The sequence below is a fragment of the Chiloscyllium punctatum genome, chromosome 1, assembly GCF_047496795.1.
Source record: "Chiloscyllium punctatum isolate Juve2018m chromosome 1, sChiPun1.3, whole genome shotgun sequence".
Classification (NCBI taxonomy): domain Eukaryota; kingdom Metazoa; phylum Chordata; class Chondrichthyes; order Orectolobiformes; family Hemiscylliidae; genus Chiloscyllium; species Chiloscyllium punctatum.
Genome location: NC_092739.1, coordinates 154,433,076 through 154,449,168, shown reverse-complemented (window position 1 = coordinate 154,449,168; position 16,093 = coordinate 154,433,076). Strand labels below are relative to the sequence as shown.

The window sequence follows — 16,093 nt, the reverse complement described above, 5'->3', positions numbered from 1 at the left end:
GGAACAACAGGTCATTGTATCCATAACCTCATCTCATCTAGTCCTCTCCCCTATCTCCAGTGACAATGCTGCTCCTTTAACAAGGTTATGTTCTCCTTATTCTTTTTTCCCCAAGAGGCGTTGTAAAAGGCAGAGGTTCTGATTTGTCTGAGTTTTGGGATCTTTGGTAATGGTCAACAGATACTGCTCAAGGCAACAGAAGGCCTTTAGGTTTTTTTTATATACAGTTATAAAAATGAAAGGGAAGTGGCCAGTTCTCCCAGTTCAGGGATTTTTCTAGTTTGGTTTAGTTTTAACTGGGGACAGAGAAGCAGCTACAGTGGAAAGAGGGTCTATGCTTCAGCAAGTAATCCCTGGCTGATTCTCTCTCCTAGGTTTGATCTTACCTTTTTTTTGCTCAGCGTTGAGTTTATGGCGATGTTGCAAGGAATTGGAACAGCTCCTTTGTTAAATTGCCGGGATCATGGCGATGGGGTTTTCAAATCGTCGTAAATTCTATTTTCTTTGGTGGCGTGTAAGTAAATCCGGTTTTACTTGAAGCCCAATGGTTTGACCAGCTGCATCACTCCTGGGATATCCATCTCACATCAGCCTAAAACAACCAGAAGAGTTCAGGTCTAGGCTACCTTCTTTAAATGTTTTGAGGGGCTCTGGCCTAGTTCACAACAATCTCCAAGCCTCCCACCTCATAGTCCCTCAATTCCATACAGCCCACTTCTATATTCTTCCTAATCTCCACAAACAGGACTTCCAGCGCCTTTTCCTGCTCCTCAGAACAGGTTTGACTTGATTTTTTTTTAAACGCCCCTTGTTCAGTCCATTCCCAATTACATTCATGATTCCTAAGACACTTCCTGATGAAGGGCTTATGCCTGAAACATCGATTCTCCTGCTCCTCGGATGCTGCCTGACCTGCTGTGCTTGTCCAGCACCACACTCTCAACTTGCAGTTCTCACTTTCTCCTCTCTCACCACGTCGGTTCCGGAATTTCCAGTTTGCAGGTTCCAACAGTCTCCTCTTTACCATGGACATGAAATCTCTTTACACATCCATTCCCCCATTAAGATGATCTCAGGGCTCTCTGCTTCTTCCTGGAACAAAGGCCTGAACCGTCCCCATCCTCTACCACCCACCTCCACCTGGCCAAGTTCATCTTCACCCTCAACGACTTCCAACATCTCTCATTTTCTTCAGGTCAGAGGGATGGTCATTAGTATGCACATGGGCCCCAGTTTTGACTGTCTCTATGTGGGGTACGTGGAACATTCCCTATCCTACTCTGGCCCCAACCCACAACTCTCCCTCTGATATATTGATATCATCGGTGCTGCTTTCTTCTGTAATGTGGGCGGTACAGTGGCACAGTGGTTAGCACTGCTGCCTCACAGCGCCAGAGACCCGGGTTCAATTCCCGCCTCAGGTGACTGACTGTGTGGAATTTGCACGTTCTCCCCGTGTCTGCATGGGTTTCCTCCGGGTGCTCCGGTTTCCTCCCACAGTCCAAAGATGTGCAGGTCAGGTGAATTGGCCATGCTAAATTGTCCGTAGTGTAGGTAAGGGGTAGACGTAGGGGTATGGGTGGGTTGCGCTTCGGCGGGGCGGTGTGGACTTGTTGGGCCGAAGGGCCTGTTTCCACACTGTAAGTAATCTAATCTAATCCAGAATTAGAAAGGTTTATCAATGTTGCTTCCAATTTCCACCCTGTTCTCACCCTCACTGGCCCATCTCCGACTCCTCATTTCCTATTCTCCACATTTCTATTGTCATTTGGACAGTAGAGTGTCCAACAATATTCACTACCATTGCACAGCTACCTAGACTATAAATGCTCACACCCTGCTTCCAGTAAAAACTCTATTCCATTCTGTCAGTTTCTCCATTTCTGTTGCATCTGTTCTGATGATGTCAACTTCAACAAGGGACCTCCTCCTCCTTCCTCAAGAGAGAATTCCCTAGCACTGTTGTTAACAAGGCCCTCAGCAGAGTCTGACCCATCTCCCGCACTTCAGCCCTCACCTCCTCTCTTCCCTCCTGCATCAGTGAAAGGGTCCCCCTTGTCCTTACCTACCATCCCACCAGCATCCACATCCAGAGGATCATTAGCTGCCATTTCCAGCACCGCAAGTAAGATGCCACCACCAGAGACACATTCGCCTTCCCTCCTTTGTCAGCCTGCTGCAGAAACTGTTCCCCCCCAGGATATCCTGGTCCACCCCTCATCCACTTCCAAAAACTCCGCCCCAACCACCAACCAACAGCAACCACAGAAGATGTAACCCCTGCCTGTTTACTTCCTCCCTCTCAGTATCCCAGGCCCCAGATACCTTCCTGGTGAACACAAAACATAGAACAATACAGCACAGGAATTGGCCCTTTGGCCCACCATGTCTCTGTTGACCATAAGACTATTAAAAACTTATCCTATGTGCCTGCACGTGGTCCAAATCTCTATTTCCTGCCTGTTCATGTGCCTGTCTAAATGCCTCTGAAATGTTGCTACCATGACCACCTCTACCACCTCCCCTGGCAGCACATTCCAAGCACCTACCATCTTCACTCATCTCCTTCAAACTTACCCCATTTTCCCTTAAAGCAATGTCCCCTAGTAATTGACATTTCCACCCTTACAAAGACTCCAACTATCCACATCTTTCATAATTTTATATACTCCTATCGAGTCACTCCTAAGTCTCAAATCCAGGCAACCTCCTAGTACACCTCTTTGTCCCCTCTTCAAAGCCTCCACATTCTCCCTCTAATGCGGTGACCAGAACGGCACACAATAGTCCACATGTGGCAGGTCTGAGGTTTTTAACAGCTATATTGTTTTCTCTCAACAGATGCTGCCAGACCTGCTGAGTTTCTCCAGCATAGACTCAGATGTACAGCATGCAAACAGTTTATGTTTTTAATTGTTTTGGATTTCCTCCATCTGCAAACCTTTGTTTCTTTGTTATCCTCTTACATTGCTCCACTCCTAGGATAACATGGTTAATATTTTAAAAAATCTTTCCTCACAGCTGAAGTTTTTCGTTCCTGAAACCATTCGGGTAAGCAAGACCTGAACTCTCTCCTGCACATTCACATCCTTTCTACAATGTGGTGCCAAAATGATTATATTCCGTACAGCATGGAAACAGGCCCTTTGGCCCAACAAGTCCACCCCGACCCTCTGAAGAGTAACCCACCCAGGCCCATTTCCCTCTGGCTGATGTACCTAACACTACAGGCAATTTAGCATGGCCAATTCACCTGACCTGCACATCTTTGGACTGTGGGAGGAAACCGGAACATCCAGAGGAAACCCATGCAGACAGACATGGGGAGTGTGCAAACTCCACACAGTCACCCAAGGCTGGAATCGAACCTGGGACCCAGGTGCTGTGAGGCAGCAGTGCTAACCCCTGAGCCACCATGCCAAAATATAACATAATATTCCAACCAATGTCTAACAAGGCTCTTATTGCATGTAATGACACTTGTATAACAGTTAACAATCAGATCTACATCAGCTAGCAATCAGACTTGTTAAAAATCCACTTGTTGGATGTGGGTGTCGCTGGCTGGGCCAGCATTTATTGCCCATCCCACATTGCCTTTGATCTAGGAATGATGATAGAGACCATGGCAGACAGATGGAATTAGCTCAGAATATCATGGTCAGTACAGACATGGTGGGCTGAAGAAACTGTTCTAACCCAAAAGGGTAGGAAAGGCAGAAACCCCTGAACCTATGTAGAAGGTGCCTGTATATATTCAAGTGACCTACAGCAAAAGTACAAGTTGGACTATCCTGGCTGGCTGGCTGGCTTATCAACAGGTCTAGGTTTGATTGCCCAGTGGTCTATTTCTGTACCGTAAACTGTCAACTACTCTATGTTGCAACATACAGTTTCTTCTGCAGAAATTAAGGCACATGCTTCCAATTTTTGGCACAACTTCCACTTTAGAATCATTAAATGTTAGGTATACATACAATTTAAGATCTGGCAAGCTTTTGCAATGTTGCACTTTCAGCGTGAATTGAGTTTTGGATTGCCATCTTTCTTGAGGACATAGCAGCTTTAGAAATATGAAAGCATAAGAAATAGCACCAGGGGTAGGCCATTTGACTCTTCAATCCTGTTCTGCCAGTCAATAGAATCATACCTTATCATCAACTCAGTATCCTTTCTTCCATATCGTTTGACCTCTTTAGCTTTAAGAATTGTTTGAAATTCTTCAAAACATTCAATGTTTTTGCATCTACCACTTTCTCTGGCAGAGAATTCCATAGGCTTATTACTCTCTTGGTGAAGAAGTTACTTCTCAGCTTGATCACAAATGGTCTACCCCACATCCTTAGACTGTGAGCCTTGCTTCTGTACTTGAATTCTCTTGTACTGCATTTACTTTCAACAACTGGTGTACAAGGACTACTAGACCTCATTGCATCTCTCCCTTTCCCAATCTATTGCTATTCAGATTATAATAAACTGCCTTCCTGTTTTTGCTACCAAAATGGATAACCCCACATTTATGCACATCATACACCATCTGCCTAGTCTTTACTCACTTTCAACTTGTCGAAATCATACTGAAGCACCTCTGCATATAGGTTTGTTCCAATATATCGTATCAGTTGCATGGCACTATGATCTTTTACTATATATTCTGTGTCTTATGATTCTGCCCCACGAGCTACCTGACGAAGGTGCAGCACTCTGAAAGTTAGTGCTTACAAATAAACCTATTGGACTATAATCTGGTGTTGAGATTTAACTTTGTACACCCCAATCCCCAACATCGGTACCTCCTCATCATGGCTAAAATTTAAGACATCACTCAAAACTCATCACACAGGCAGTGGTTCCTGATTCAAGAGACCATGTTGTAGTAGTATGTCAGTCATACTCTCAGAATCATAACCCACAATGTCTCAAATATGACAACCACCTTCCTGGTTACAGCAGACCCATCAGAGACAGCAGCACAGTGGGATACAGCCACTGTTATTTCTGGACATGAAGAAGTCATAGAATAATACAGCATTGGTCCATGCTGACTATAGTGCCCACTCAGCTAGTTCCAATTGCCCACATTTGGTCCATATTCCTCTTAGCCCTTCCTATCATGTACCCACTCAATATTTTAAAAAATGTTGCTATTGAACCTGCCTCAACCACATTCTCTGGCAGCCCATTTCCATACATACACACACCACTCTGCGTTAAGTTTCCCCTCAGGTCCTTCTTAAATCTGTCCCCTCACCTTAAACCTATGCCCTCTAGTTTTCAATTCCCCATTCCTGGGAAAAAGACTATATGCATACATTCTATGTCCCTCATGATTCTACACACTCAATAAGGTCACCCTTCATTCTCCTGTGCTCCAAGGAATAAACTCCTATCCTGGCCAACCCAGAGTTTGGGTTGAATTTGAGGTAAGACTGTTTGTTCTAACCTTTGCATTACCGCTTCTGCTGAGTCCAGAGATGGGTGAGCCCATGGGGGTGCCGTTGATTTGTTCATATATTTGGTTGTTGAATGTGAAGTGTGTTGAGAGGCACAGGTCCAGTAGGCTAAAGAACTATAGCAGAAATTGAAACACCTGATACAGTCAACACAGAAATTCTTGGACATCATCAGAAATATACACATAGACAAGGAAGAAACTATGGTCTAATTCGATGTAACTGCACTGTTCACCTCTATCGACAAAACCCTAGCCAGAGAAACAATAGCCAACCTGCTGGACATACAGAACAGACAACAAGACCGGGAACCTATCAACAAAGATGGCATACTCAAACTACTGGACCTGTGCTTCACAACACACTTCACATTCAACAACCAAATATATGAACAAATCAACGGCACCCCCATGGGCTCACCCATCTCTGGACTCATAGCAGAAGCAGTAATGCAAAGGTTAGAACAAACAGTCTTACCACAAATTCAACCCAAACTCTGGGTCAGATATGTAGATGATACCTTTGTAATCATTAAAAACACAGAAATAGAGAACACACACCGGATCATCAATGCCACACTCTCAGGAATCCGATTCACGAGAGAGGAAGAAAAGGACAACCAACTCCCATTCCTAGACGTGATGGTACAGAGAACACCGAATGGAGAATTCACCACAAAGGTTTACAGGAAAGCCACACACACACAGACCAAGTCCTAAACTATGCATGCAACCACCCCAACATACACAAAAGAATTTGCAACAAGACACTGTTCAAAAGGGCCACAACACACTGCAGTACACCAGAACTGCAAAAAAGAGGAAGAAGCAGCCAAAAATGGATACCCCCACAATTTCATCAACAAATGCCCAAGGGAAAGACAACGGAATGAGGACATGCCACAACCCAAAGGACTAGCCACACTACCATACATCAAAAACATTTCAGAACTGACAGCCAGACTACTGCGACCACTAGGACTCATAACAGCACACAAATCAACAGCCACTCAGACAACAACTCACCAGAACGAAGGACCCGATACCCAGTATGAGCAAAACCAATGTAGTGTACAAAATCCCATGCAAGGACTGCACAAAACACTACATAGGACAAACAGGAAGACAGTTAACGATCCGCATCAATGAACACCAACTAGCCACAAAACAACATGACCAGCTATCCTAAGTAGCCACACACTGAGATGACAAGCAACATGAGTTCGACTGGGACAACACTACTATTATAGGACAAGCCAAACAGAGAATAGCCAGGGAATTTCTAGAGGCATGGCACTCATCCACAGATTCAATCAATAAGCACATCGACCTGGACCCAATATACCGACCACTGCAGCGGACAGCTCGAACTGACAACCGGAGGTGGCAGATTCAAACCACTATAAATGCCAGAGGAAACATCACAGAAGCGCTTCACAGGAGGCTCCCAAGCACTGAGGATGTCACCTAGACAGGGGACGAAATGTCTGCAACACAAATTCCCAGCTCGGCGAACACAACTACAACAATACTTAATGTGCAGCCTCACCAGTGACTTATATGACTGTAACATAACTTCCTAACTCCTATACTCAATAAGTCACATGATATCAAGTCACACCAGAGCAGGGGAAACCCTTGCTGATTATTGTCCAACTTCACCTTGTTCAGCTGATGAATAATTACTCCTCCATGGTGGAGGTTAAGTGGAAGAAACAAGGGGGGCGGGAAGTCTCAGAATGTACTCTGGGTGGGGGTTCCTATCTGCATCTTGAACCTTAAATCAGGTGTCCTCTTATCCTTGTACCATCAGCTAACAACAAGTATTTCTCCCCCCCATATCTAATCCTATCATACCTTATTAGACTTCTACCAAATCTTCCTAAATTTCCCTTGATTCTAAGGAGGTGACAAGAACTGAGAACAGTACTCAAAGCCTAACCAGCTTTATATCAGTGAAGATGAACTTCTATTTATGAAGCCCAAATCTCATATTTTGCTAACCATACAATCAGTATGTTCAAAGGTCAATGCACATACACCCTCAGATCCCTCTATAACCAGAATCACTTCTGAATTGTGCCATTGAGTCCATATTGCATTTCCTCATCCCTTCTGTTACATTGTGAAAGTGATGAATAAAAGATGCATAAGGTGTACCAGAATGTACTATGTAGGGAAAGGCAAACAGCCTTTTTTGAGATAATGGAAAAAGAAGGCTGATGAGATTACCAAAGAGATCTTCAAGAAGATGAAAGATTTTGATAGAATAGACAAAAGTAGAGAAAGGTTAAACAATTTGGGCATTTATCCATTAATATTTAGGGCACTATAAAATTCTGAGAGGATCTGATAGGATGGATACAGAGGAAATGCTTCCTATTGTGGCAGAAAATATAACTAGGGCACACACTTAAAGAATGTTTCCTTTTTAAGAGAATTTATTTCTCAGAGGGTGACCAGTGCTTGGAATTCTCTTCCCTTTAAAGTGGAAGCTGGATTATTGACAGCACTGAATAGATTTTGATTTAAGGGATCTGAAGTTCTTGGTTGCAGACAAGAATGTGGAGTTGAAACCTCAATCAGGTCATACTGAATGGCCGAGGGCGCTTGAAAGGCCAAATGGCTAACTCCACTTCTAGGTGAAAGTGAGGACTGCAGATGCTGGATATCAGAGTCAAGATTAGAGTGGTGCTGGAAAAGCACAGAAGGTCAGGCAGCATCTGAGGAGCAGGAGCCCTTCATCAGGAATGAGGGAATCCACGAGACCACTCTAATCTTACCTCCACTTCTAAGTCCAATGTTCCTAAAATAGTAGAATAGCAGAAATAAAAGAATCCAAAACCAGAGGTTATAAATTTAAGTGAATCACTACTGAATCCAAGAAAATTCAGGAGTAATGTTTTTACTCAGTGTGTTAATAATACAGAAATTACAAAGCGCCTTTCAGCATAGATGAATTGAAGGGAAACCAGATAAACCTATGTGAGGGAGGAAAAGACAGGAGAATAATAGAATGAAGTAGATGGAACAAATGTTGCCCATTGTATGTTTTCCTGTTATACACAACAAACACAACATATGCTGCGCTAATATTTACTATTTATATCAGCAGTGATTTTAAAATCATAAATGGCACACATTCTCATGTCCTTTCCCTTTAAAACTATTCCTACCAATCACATTATAGTAAATTAACCAGGCCCTTGTTTTCAAATTCAAATGCCACCTCCTTGTTTTATTTAAGTTTCTTCTTTTCAACTGAAAGTTTGCAATCTTGATGCTCTAGAAAAAGTATATATCAGTGTGGTAAGATTGAATAGGACATAAAATCTCTTGTGGACAGCAATGATCAATCAACCAATGTCTTTTTCTATAAGGTTCAAAATCTTCCGTGCAATTTAAAAGAAAGGGATATTTTATTTCAGAATCCAGCACTAATGATGTTGAATTAAAGACAGTCACTTTCATTGGTGAAACATATAAACTTTATTGAAATTTAAACGCAATTGCTGAAAATTACTTATGTAAAAATTGCAAAACATCACAACTACAGGTAAAAATGTGCCAACAAATACAAAAATAAACAGTAAAACTAATAATTATTCTATACACTTTGTTGGATTAATTATATCATTTGCAGTGTAATAAATACAAGATATGCAAAAAAGCTTCAGTCACTCGCAAAACCAGTTTAACTGAAGTTACAGTAGTTTTGTGCAAATACAATTCAAACGTTTTAATTTATAGATATTCTCCCCCTTCCAAAACACAAGCTAAAGTGGTTAAAGTTAGTATCAAAACGACAAATTTGGCACGCTTTCAAGCCAAACAAATAAATTCCTGAATTCACTCTTCATTAATCTGAAGAATTTTGCTTGAAAAAAATTCAGCAAGTAATTGTCTAAAAATTTATGTTATAGCTTCAATTTATGAGGTAAATTATTTTGCTAATGACCTGATGTTTAAAATTACATCGTACGTTGTAGCAAATCACAGTAAAGTCATTGTTACCAAACAAATAAAATTGTTCCCTTTTTCAAATACCAATTCGTTAACTGACCTCTATGTGCAAATACTATTAGAATTCCAAATGGGAACACAAACTAGAACTTAAATTAACCCTTGAGTCAAGTAGACCAGGGAATGTAAGCTAATTCAAGCTGCTGTGTTCCTTTTCAAAGAATGTACGATCCATAACTTCAGCGACCAGCACAAAACACTCTCCCAACAATAATGATGCAAGCATACTTTGTAAAGGCCGGCTAATAGTTTAACATCAAAACAACTGCCTAGCATTCAGATTTCATTTTTGCAATACTCCTGTTAGTTTGATACCAAACCCCTTTCACCAACACCATTCTTAACAGGGCTCAAAAGATCAACATTAACAGAAGGCCTTTAGAAACCCAAAGCATCTTAATGTGACTGCCTTACCATTTACCTGAAGAATCACTTTAATACAGTTACTTTTAAACTTGTAGGTCCTGATCCAGTTAAATGGCAGAAACACCAAATAATCACTTATAAACCACCGTAGAATTGTTACCCAAAAGATGTGTAGGCCAAAAATTTTAAATATTATTGTGCTTTGTAAAACCATTGTATTCCATCAAAGAATCTAAATCAACACAATTTAATTTTCTATTAATTTTCCCTAAAACATCAAGAAGCAAAGTCCTTCAAGTTCTTAAATAAACCTAAATGGGATTTTAAATAAGCCATCACTATGATTTGTACCAAGCACCTGCTGACATTTTGGCATGAAGGCAATCATACAAATAAATTCAAAATAGGAGTTTCTCATATTCTGAGTTGAACTTGCAAATGTAACTGTACCATATACTGCTATTTGATCTGATGAAACATACACAACTTGTTGCTTTTCCCAAAAGCCAGAAGTTCTTTCCAGATTTCTTTGTAACTAGTGAATTAATGAGTCACCAGTTATATAGCTTACAATTAAATAACTTGTACTTCTAGCAGTGTATGAACTTATGACTATAATATTCTCTAACATTTTATTTTCATTTAATCCAGGGTAACAGAGCAGCAAAATACCTGCCAAAATCAGTACAGCCCAAACTAACATCAATAAGATTGACAGTATTTTTGAGGACCTAATGGCAAAAGGATTAACTGGCGAAAGGGCTAAGGCCATCTGGATGCCACACTAGAGCAATTTCACAGTGAATCGATTATTTTCGATGTGCAATACAAATACAATGGCTGGCCACATCTATATTAAGCATATTCCTGGCTCTATAATCACAGAAGTTACTGATGTTAAACTAACATTTTAATGTAGCCAAAACAAACTTCATCTTAGTAATATTAAATTAGCTTAACTTAATCATAGATTATGATGGACGACATTTGCAAAACCCTGTAATATGACAGGACAATTTTCTTTGTAGATGAATATAAAGTAGCCACATGCTTCTATGATTGCAGGGCACAAGTTTAGCTTCTCTTTCCAGCATGATATCTTTGAAAGAGACTTTATCACAGTGCAGTATAACAACTTAATTTAAAGTTAACCCCCAAATAAAGGATCAGTAGCTAGCTGTAGACCAGCTCACTGTGGAGTTTAAATACAGCTTCAGTTATAAAACATTACATAGTTGATATAATGTTTAGGCACTGTTGTTTCTACCTCAGATATAAACAACTTATTGTAAAACAGTTCATGTCGTCCATCACAAATCTATGTTGGGACACACAAACACTATTTATTTGCTGTCCTAGCGTCTTAACATTAGTTGTGAGGTTATACTGGTAAACAAACACTCAGACCTACCAAGTTATCACACAGCATAGCTGCTTAAAAACTACTTTGAGGGGAAGGCTCCAAAGCATTTCTATAGTTTTCTACTTTTCTATTACAGATATTATTTGCTTTGTCAGCTAAACGTGTCTAACTGCCATTTACTCATTAGATTTATAAAGTTGTCAAAAAGTGTCCCTTCAACTTAGTTTTCCATTTAAATTCAATTACACTGCTCCATCTATATCTAGTGATACAGGTAAATGTTTTCCTAAACACCAAACCATGACTACAGCAAAACAAGAGAAGTACCTGAGGTGTTGACTGCAAGTATTGGTGATCAGTAATGCAACCATCTCATCAGCCAAAATTTAATACTGATCATATAAGTGGAATACAAATTTTGTTACTGAAATGAAATTTTCACCCACATTAGAATTTGACCACTATTGAGTGAACTGTGTCACACTGCAACTTAAGACATGAAGGAAAATTTTCTAGCAATTTTAATCTAGTATATGAAAATCATTTTCTAGAATAAAGCGAGTCAATTACAAATTTAAGGTTATGAATTTTGGAATCAAGTTACTCGTTGCACACCTCAAATCATAACTTTGACATTCATGAAACACTCAAATTGCATATTCTTGGGTCAACAAGATATTCAAGGAGCATATTAGTTTGGTTATATCAACCCCCTGTTTTTTCATCAATGTGATAAAGTGATGCTTAAAAGTCTTCACACTGGAAGAAAATCAATGGTATTTGATGACTGGTGGCCCAGTCTGAGCATTTTACATACACACCGCTGGTATGTAAAAGTAAATGGCAGCATGTCAACTTACCAATAGCTGTTCCCCTTGAATGCATCTACTGGTTAATTTACCCTTCTGTACCATACATCATTTTTCATGCATAAAGGCGAGTTACATGCATAGCTAAGTGGTAGAAGAATCCAAGAACAACATGCAAAAGCAGGTGCACACTGAATTCTGGAAACCCTACCTTTCCTTTTATATATCCAAATGGAGTATAAAGTTACTTATTCCTTGTGTGGCTAATTTTACAGAACAAAAGAAAACTTGGTATCCAAATAGATGAGTTTTCATCTTTACAATTCTTAGGCCCTGCATTATCTTAAAATGGAAGTACATTTAACTAAATACGCTGAGTAATATCTCAGTACTGTGTTTTCTACTTCACAGAGCTGGCATTGCTTTCTAAAAGAAAACCATTTATATTTAACATATTACTTTCTCATAATAAAAGACAGCTGTTTGACTTGGGATACAAAACCAAAGGTCTGTCTTCTTGTATAGTTATAATCAAAATGTAGAACAGTTGAGCCAAGTCCTTGATGAATAAAACATTGTTGTAGGAAAAAGTACACTAAACAATCTGGTTAACATTATTTACCTGCTGAGTAGCTTTAGTACTCAAGTGTATTATCAGATGCTTTGCACACCAGTGCTAGAAAGTTTGTTTAGTGAAGACCCAGGTCTTATTTTTAGGAATGCCCAAACTGTAGGAACCAAGGCGATACACAAACTGTCAAACTCACTCAGGTCAGCCTTAAAGTTCAAAGTGCAGCAAAATAAAGTTGTTCTTCACATTGTTCCATAAGTAGTGAAAATTTGGAACCAGTAAACAAATTTACCTGAACACAGTATTCCACTACAGAGGCTATAAGTTTGATTCTCTATACTATCACTAATATTAGATTGCACAAAGAAATCAGAAGAGCAAATGCTTCAGTTTACTTGGCAAATATTGTTATTCCACCAATCCAAAATGTTCAGTAACACATTTGCTCCAAAGTTTCTAATACAGATTTCTTTTTCTGTATACAGAAGATTCAAAAGCGTTACTTCCACTGCTTTGCAGATTAACCTAGCATTACATAAAGAAAATCACTTATTGAAAAGATACCACTAAGACAATTACAGATTGCTCCTACTTTTCTAACTGCAGAAATTTCAGTAGTTAAAGACAGTTTGGAGTAATGAACAAAGGAAAAGGCTGCATATTCAAAAGAATAAGTGGGTTCCTATCCAGCACTGAAAATCTGGCAATCATTCCCTGCAAAGATCAAAGATCAAATCAAAGATCAAATCAGCATAAGCTGATGATGGACTGAACATGCTGATGGGGTGAGAGAGGTCGGAGAAATTAAGGAAGCACAAGCATGCATAAATACTATATCTTGGTGTGAACAACTTTTCAAATTCACACAAACTTAACAGTCTATGTCAATATACCTTCTTTATGGGAAATTATGTTAATGTACAAACATGTTATTTGTGGTGTAGGATTTACATTTAGTACTAGAAATTAATCTACACATACACCAGCAATTGTTATACATTCATCCAGTCAGACACCACAACTGTGCACCCACATAACTTCGCTAATGCTTATACAGATCAAATTTATAGTAAAGGGTCTTTAAACAAGATTGCATAGATGAATTCGATAGCATAACTAAATGAAGCAGCAAATCATTATGTTATTCGTGAAACAATTAAAAATATATAAACTTCAGGGCTTACATGCAGATTGAAATCTTGCTGCACAAAAGAAAATGATAAATCTAGACCTGTCACTGGTTTGGTGGAATGAGCTGCTTATAAAACTAACATTTTTCTTGCATGCTGATTTGTAACAAGTTCTATCATAATTTAACAAACAAAGTGCTGGAGGAACCCAGCTAGTTTGTCAACAGCTATTGACAGAGATAAAAAGCACAATATGACTTCTTCAGAACTCAAGAAGAGACATACCAAACTTGAAATATTAAACACTGTTTCTCTCTCCATAGATGTTGCCAGACTTGCTCAGTTTCTCTAGCAGTGTAGATTTCAAATTTCCAGCAGAATTTTGCTTTCATTCTGACAAGGTTATCCTCTGTAGTGAACTTGTGCAGGTATATTTGCTTAACATTTCAACAAATCACAAATGTGTCCTTTCACAATTAGCAAATACACTTACTTCCAATACATCTGGAACAGGACGCAACTACTTTAGGATCTTAGAAGATTTATAAAGTGTCAAGCTTGGCAATTTTCCATGTTACAACTTGTCCAGTTAATAAACACGAGCTGGGAATTGCATTGAAGTAGACTCCGTAAACAAATAAAATGTTTTGTGTAACTACTGTTCTAACGCCCATGATTAGGAATAACTAACAGTGAGAAATGATTACAATTCCATCTGAATTGAATATAGTTAACTATTAGTAAATTCTTACATGTTTGGTACTTGATTTTTATTTTGCAAGTTCTGCATTGTTACCAGTTCTAATCCATTTCAGGCATTTGTTCATTATCTGTAATCTGTTATGCCAATCTAATTCAAAGCATGTCAGATCATGGGACTTAGGTGGTCATCAGAATTATGGCTCAAACAGATCTACACACTCTTGTTTTTCAATTTCACGGTTGTATTTCTCAATCTCTTTGTTGACTTCTGATAGATATTCTTCTATGAACGTGTCCATGACTGATTTTAGAGATTTAAGGAAAGTCAATCATTTGTCATATGATCTTCCTACAATGGGCATTGCAATTAAAACTGTTTGTCCATGGATTTCAATTATTTCTATCTATGAAAAGTTAAATTGCAATTCATCATTTACACCTGCTAATACAATAAAGACACACAAAGAGTGAGCTAGAGGCACATGGGTGATGTGCAAGGGGAGGGTGGTAAGAGATGTGCACATGCAAGGACGGAGGGGGCGAGCGAACGTGTATGCAGGGGAGAGACTGAGAGCAAGCAAGTGAGGCACGTGTACATGGAACAAGCAAGGTGGGCATGTGTGGAAGGAGTGAGCAAGCAAGCTGGGCTGGCAGTGGGAGACAAACTAGCACAGGGAGAGGGAGGGAGAGGGAGAGAGAGAGAGAGAGAGAGAGAGAGAGAGAGAGAGAGAGAGAGAGAGAGAGAGAGAGAGAGAGAGAGAGAGAGAGAGAGAATGACATGCATTTAATATTTTGACATATACCAGATATCTCAGTGCTCTACTGACTATAAAAGTATTTCTTGAAGCATAGTCATTGTTATAAATGTAGAAAATGCAGCAATGTATACTCAACATGCTCCCACAAACAGCAATAAGATAATTAAACATTTCATTTGTTTCGCAACGATAATCACTGGCCAGGACACTGTGGATAACTTCCACATTTTGCTTCAAAATTGTACTGCCAGACTTTTTTTTTCAAAACACCCAACCAAGGTGGTTAAATGTTGCTGGCAATATGACAACTTCTCTCGTGCAGTGCTCATGCACCACTACAACAGAAGGTCAGCCTTGACTTATGCTCTTCAGCTCTTGTGCAGGACCTGAATCTAGAAACGGGAAACTATGCTACCAGCTGAGCCATCACTGGTACCTTTGTAAGCCAAAAATAGGCTAACTCAAAAAACCTAAATTTTAACAGTTGCCATTAACTAACTTAAAAACAATGAAGTGAACTCACAAAGACAAGAGAATCAAATACCCTATTTTAGTACAAGTTTATCTATTAGTTAAATGTCACTTTCCTGAATAGATTGACAAATAGTAATGTATTCCACTACCCAATTATTTAACAATTAATTTTACTGACAAGAAATAAGCAACGGTTATATTCTGTATATACTTCTGTTCTATTAGACAGCTGTTATGAAGGAAACAAAAAAAAAATAGAATGGGTGTGTATTCTCAGAACACAGCTTCTCACTGCCAGTTCAGTTATTTTTCCATTTGGGGTCCACAGGAAGCCACTTTTATTATTGGTTGTTTATGATCCCGAAAGGAGTTTCTATCACTTTAGTCACTAAGCCACCTACTTCTGCCTCTGTGACATGAACTGAATCCACCTTGCTAATGAAAC

At 39.5% G+C, this 16,093-nt stretch overlaps 1 protein-coding gene across 4 annotated transcripts in view; it reads right to left on the bottom strand.

Annotated features, from left to right (window-relative positions):
* Positions 1–8,961: 8,961 nt before the first annotated feature.
* Positions 8,962–16,093, bottom strand: part of dnaaf9 (dynein axonemal assembly factor 9) — a 212,406-nt gene continuing 205,274 nt past the window's right edge. For 2 of the 4 annotated variants that reach the window (XM_072577220.1, XM_072577228.1), the window contains exon 38: positions 8,963–14,717. In XM_072577220.1, coding sequence (XP_072433321.1) covers positions 14,611–14,717 — 107 coding nt within the window. In that variant the 3' untranslated portion in view covers positions 8,963–14,610. Of the gene's footprint in view, positions 14,718–16,093 lie in introns of all 4 variants that reach the window. The other 2 variants (XM_072577236.1, XM_072577245.1) reach the window with 2 other exon arrangements.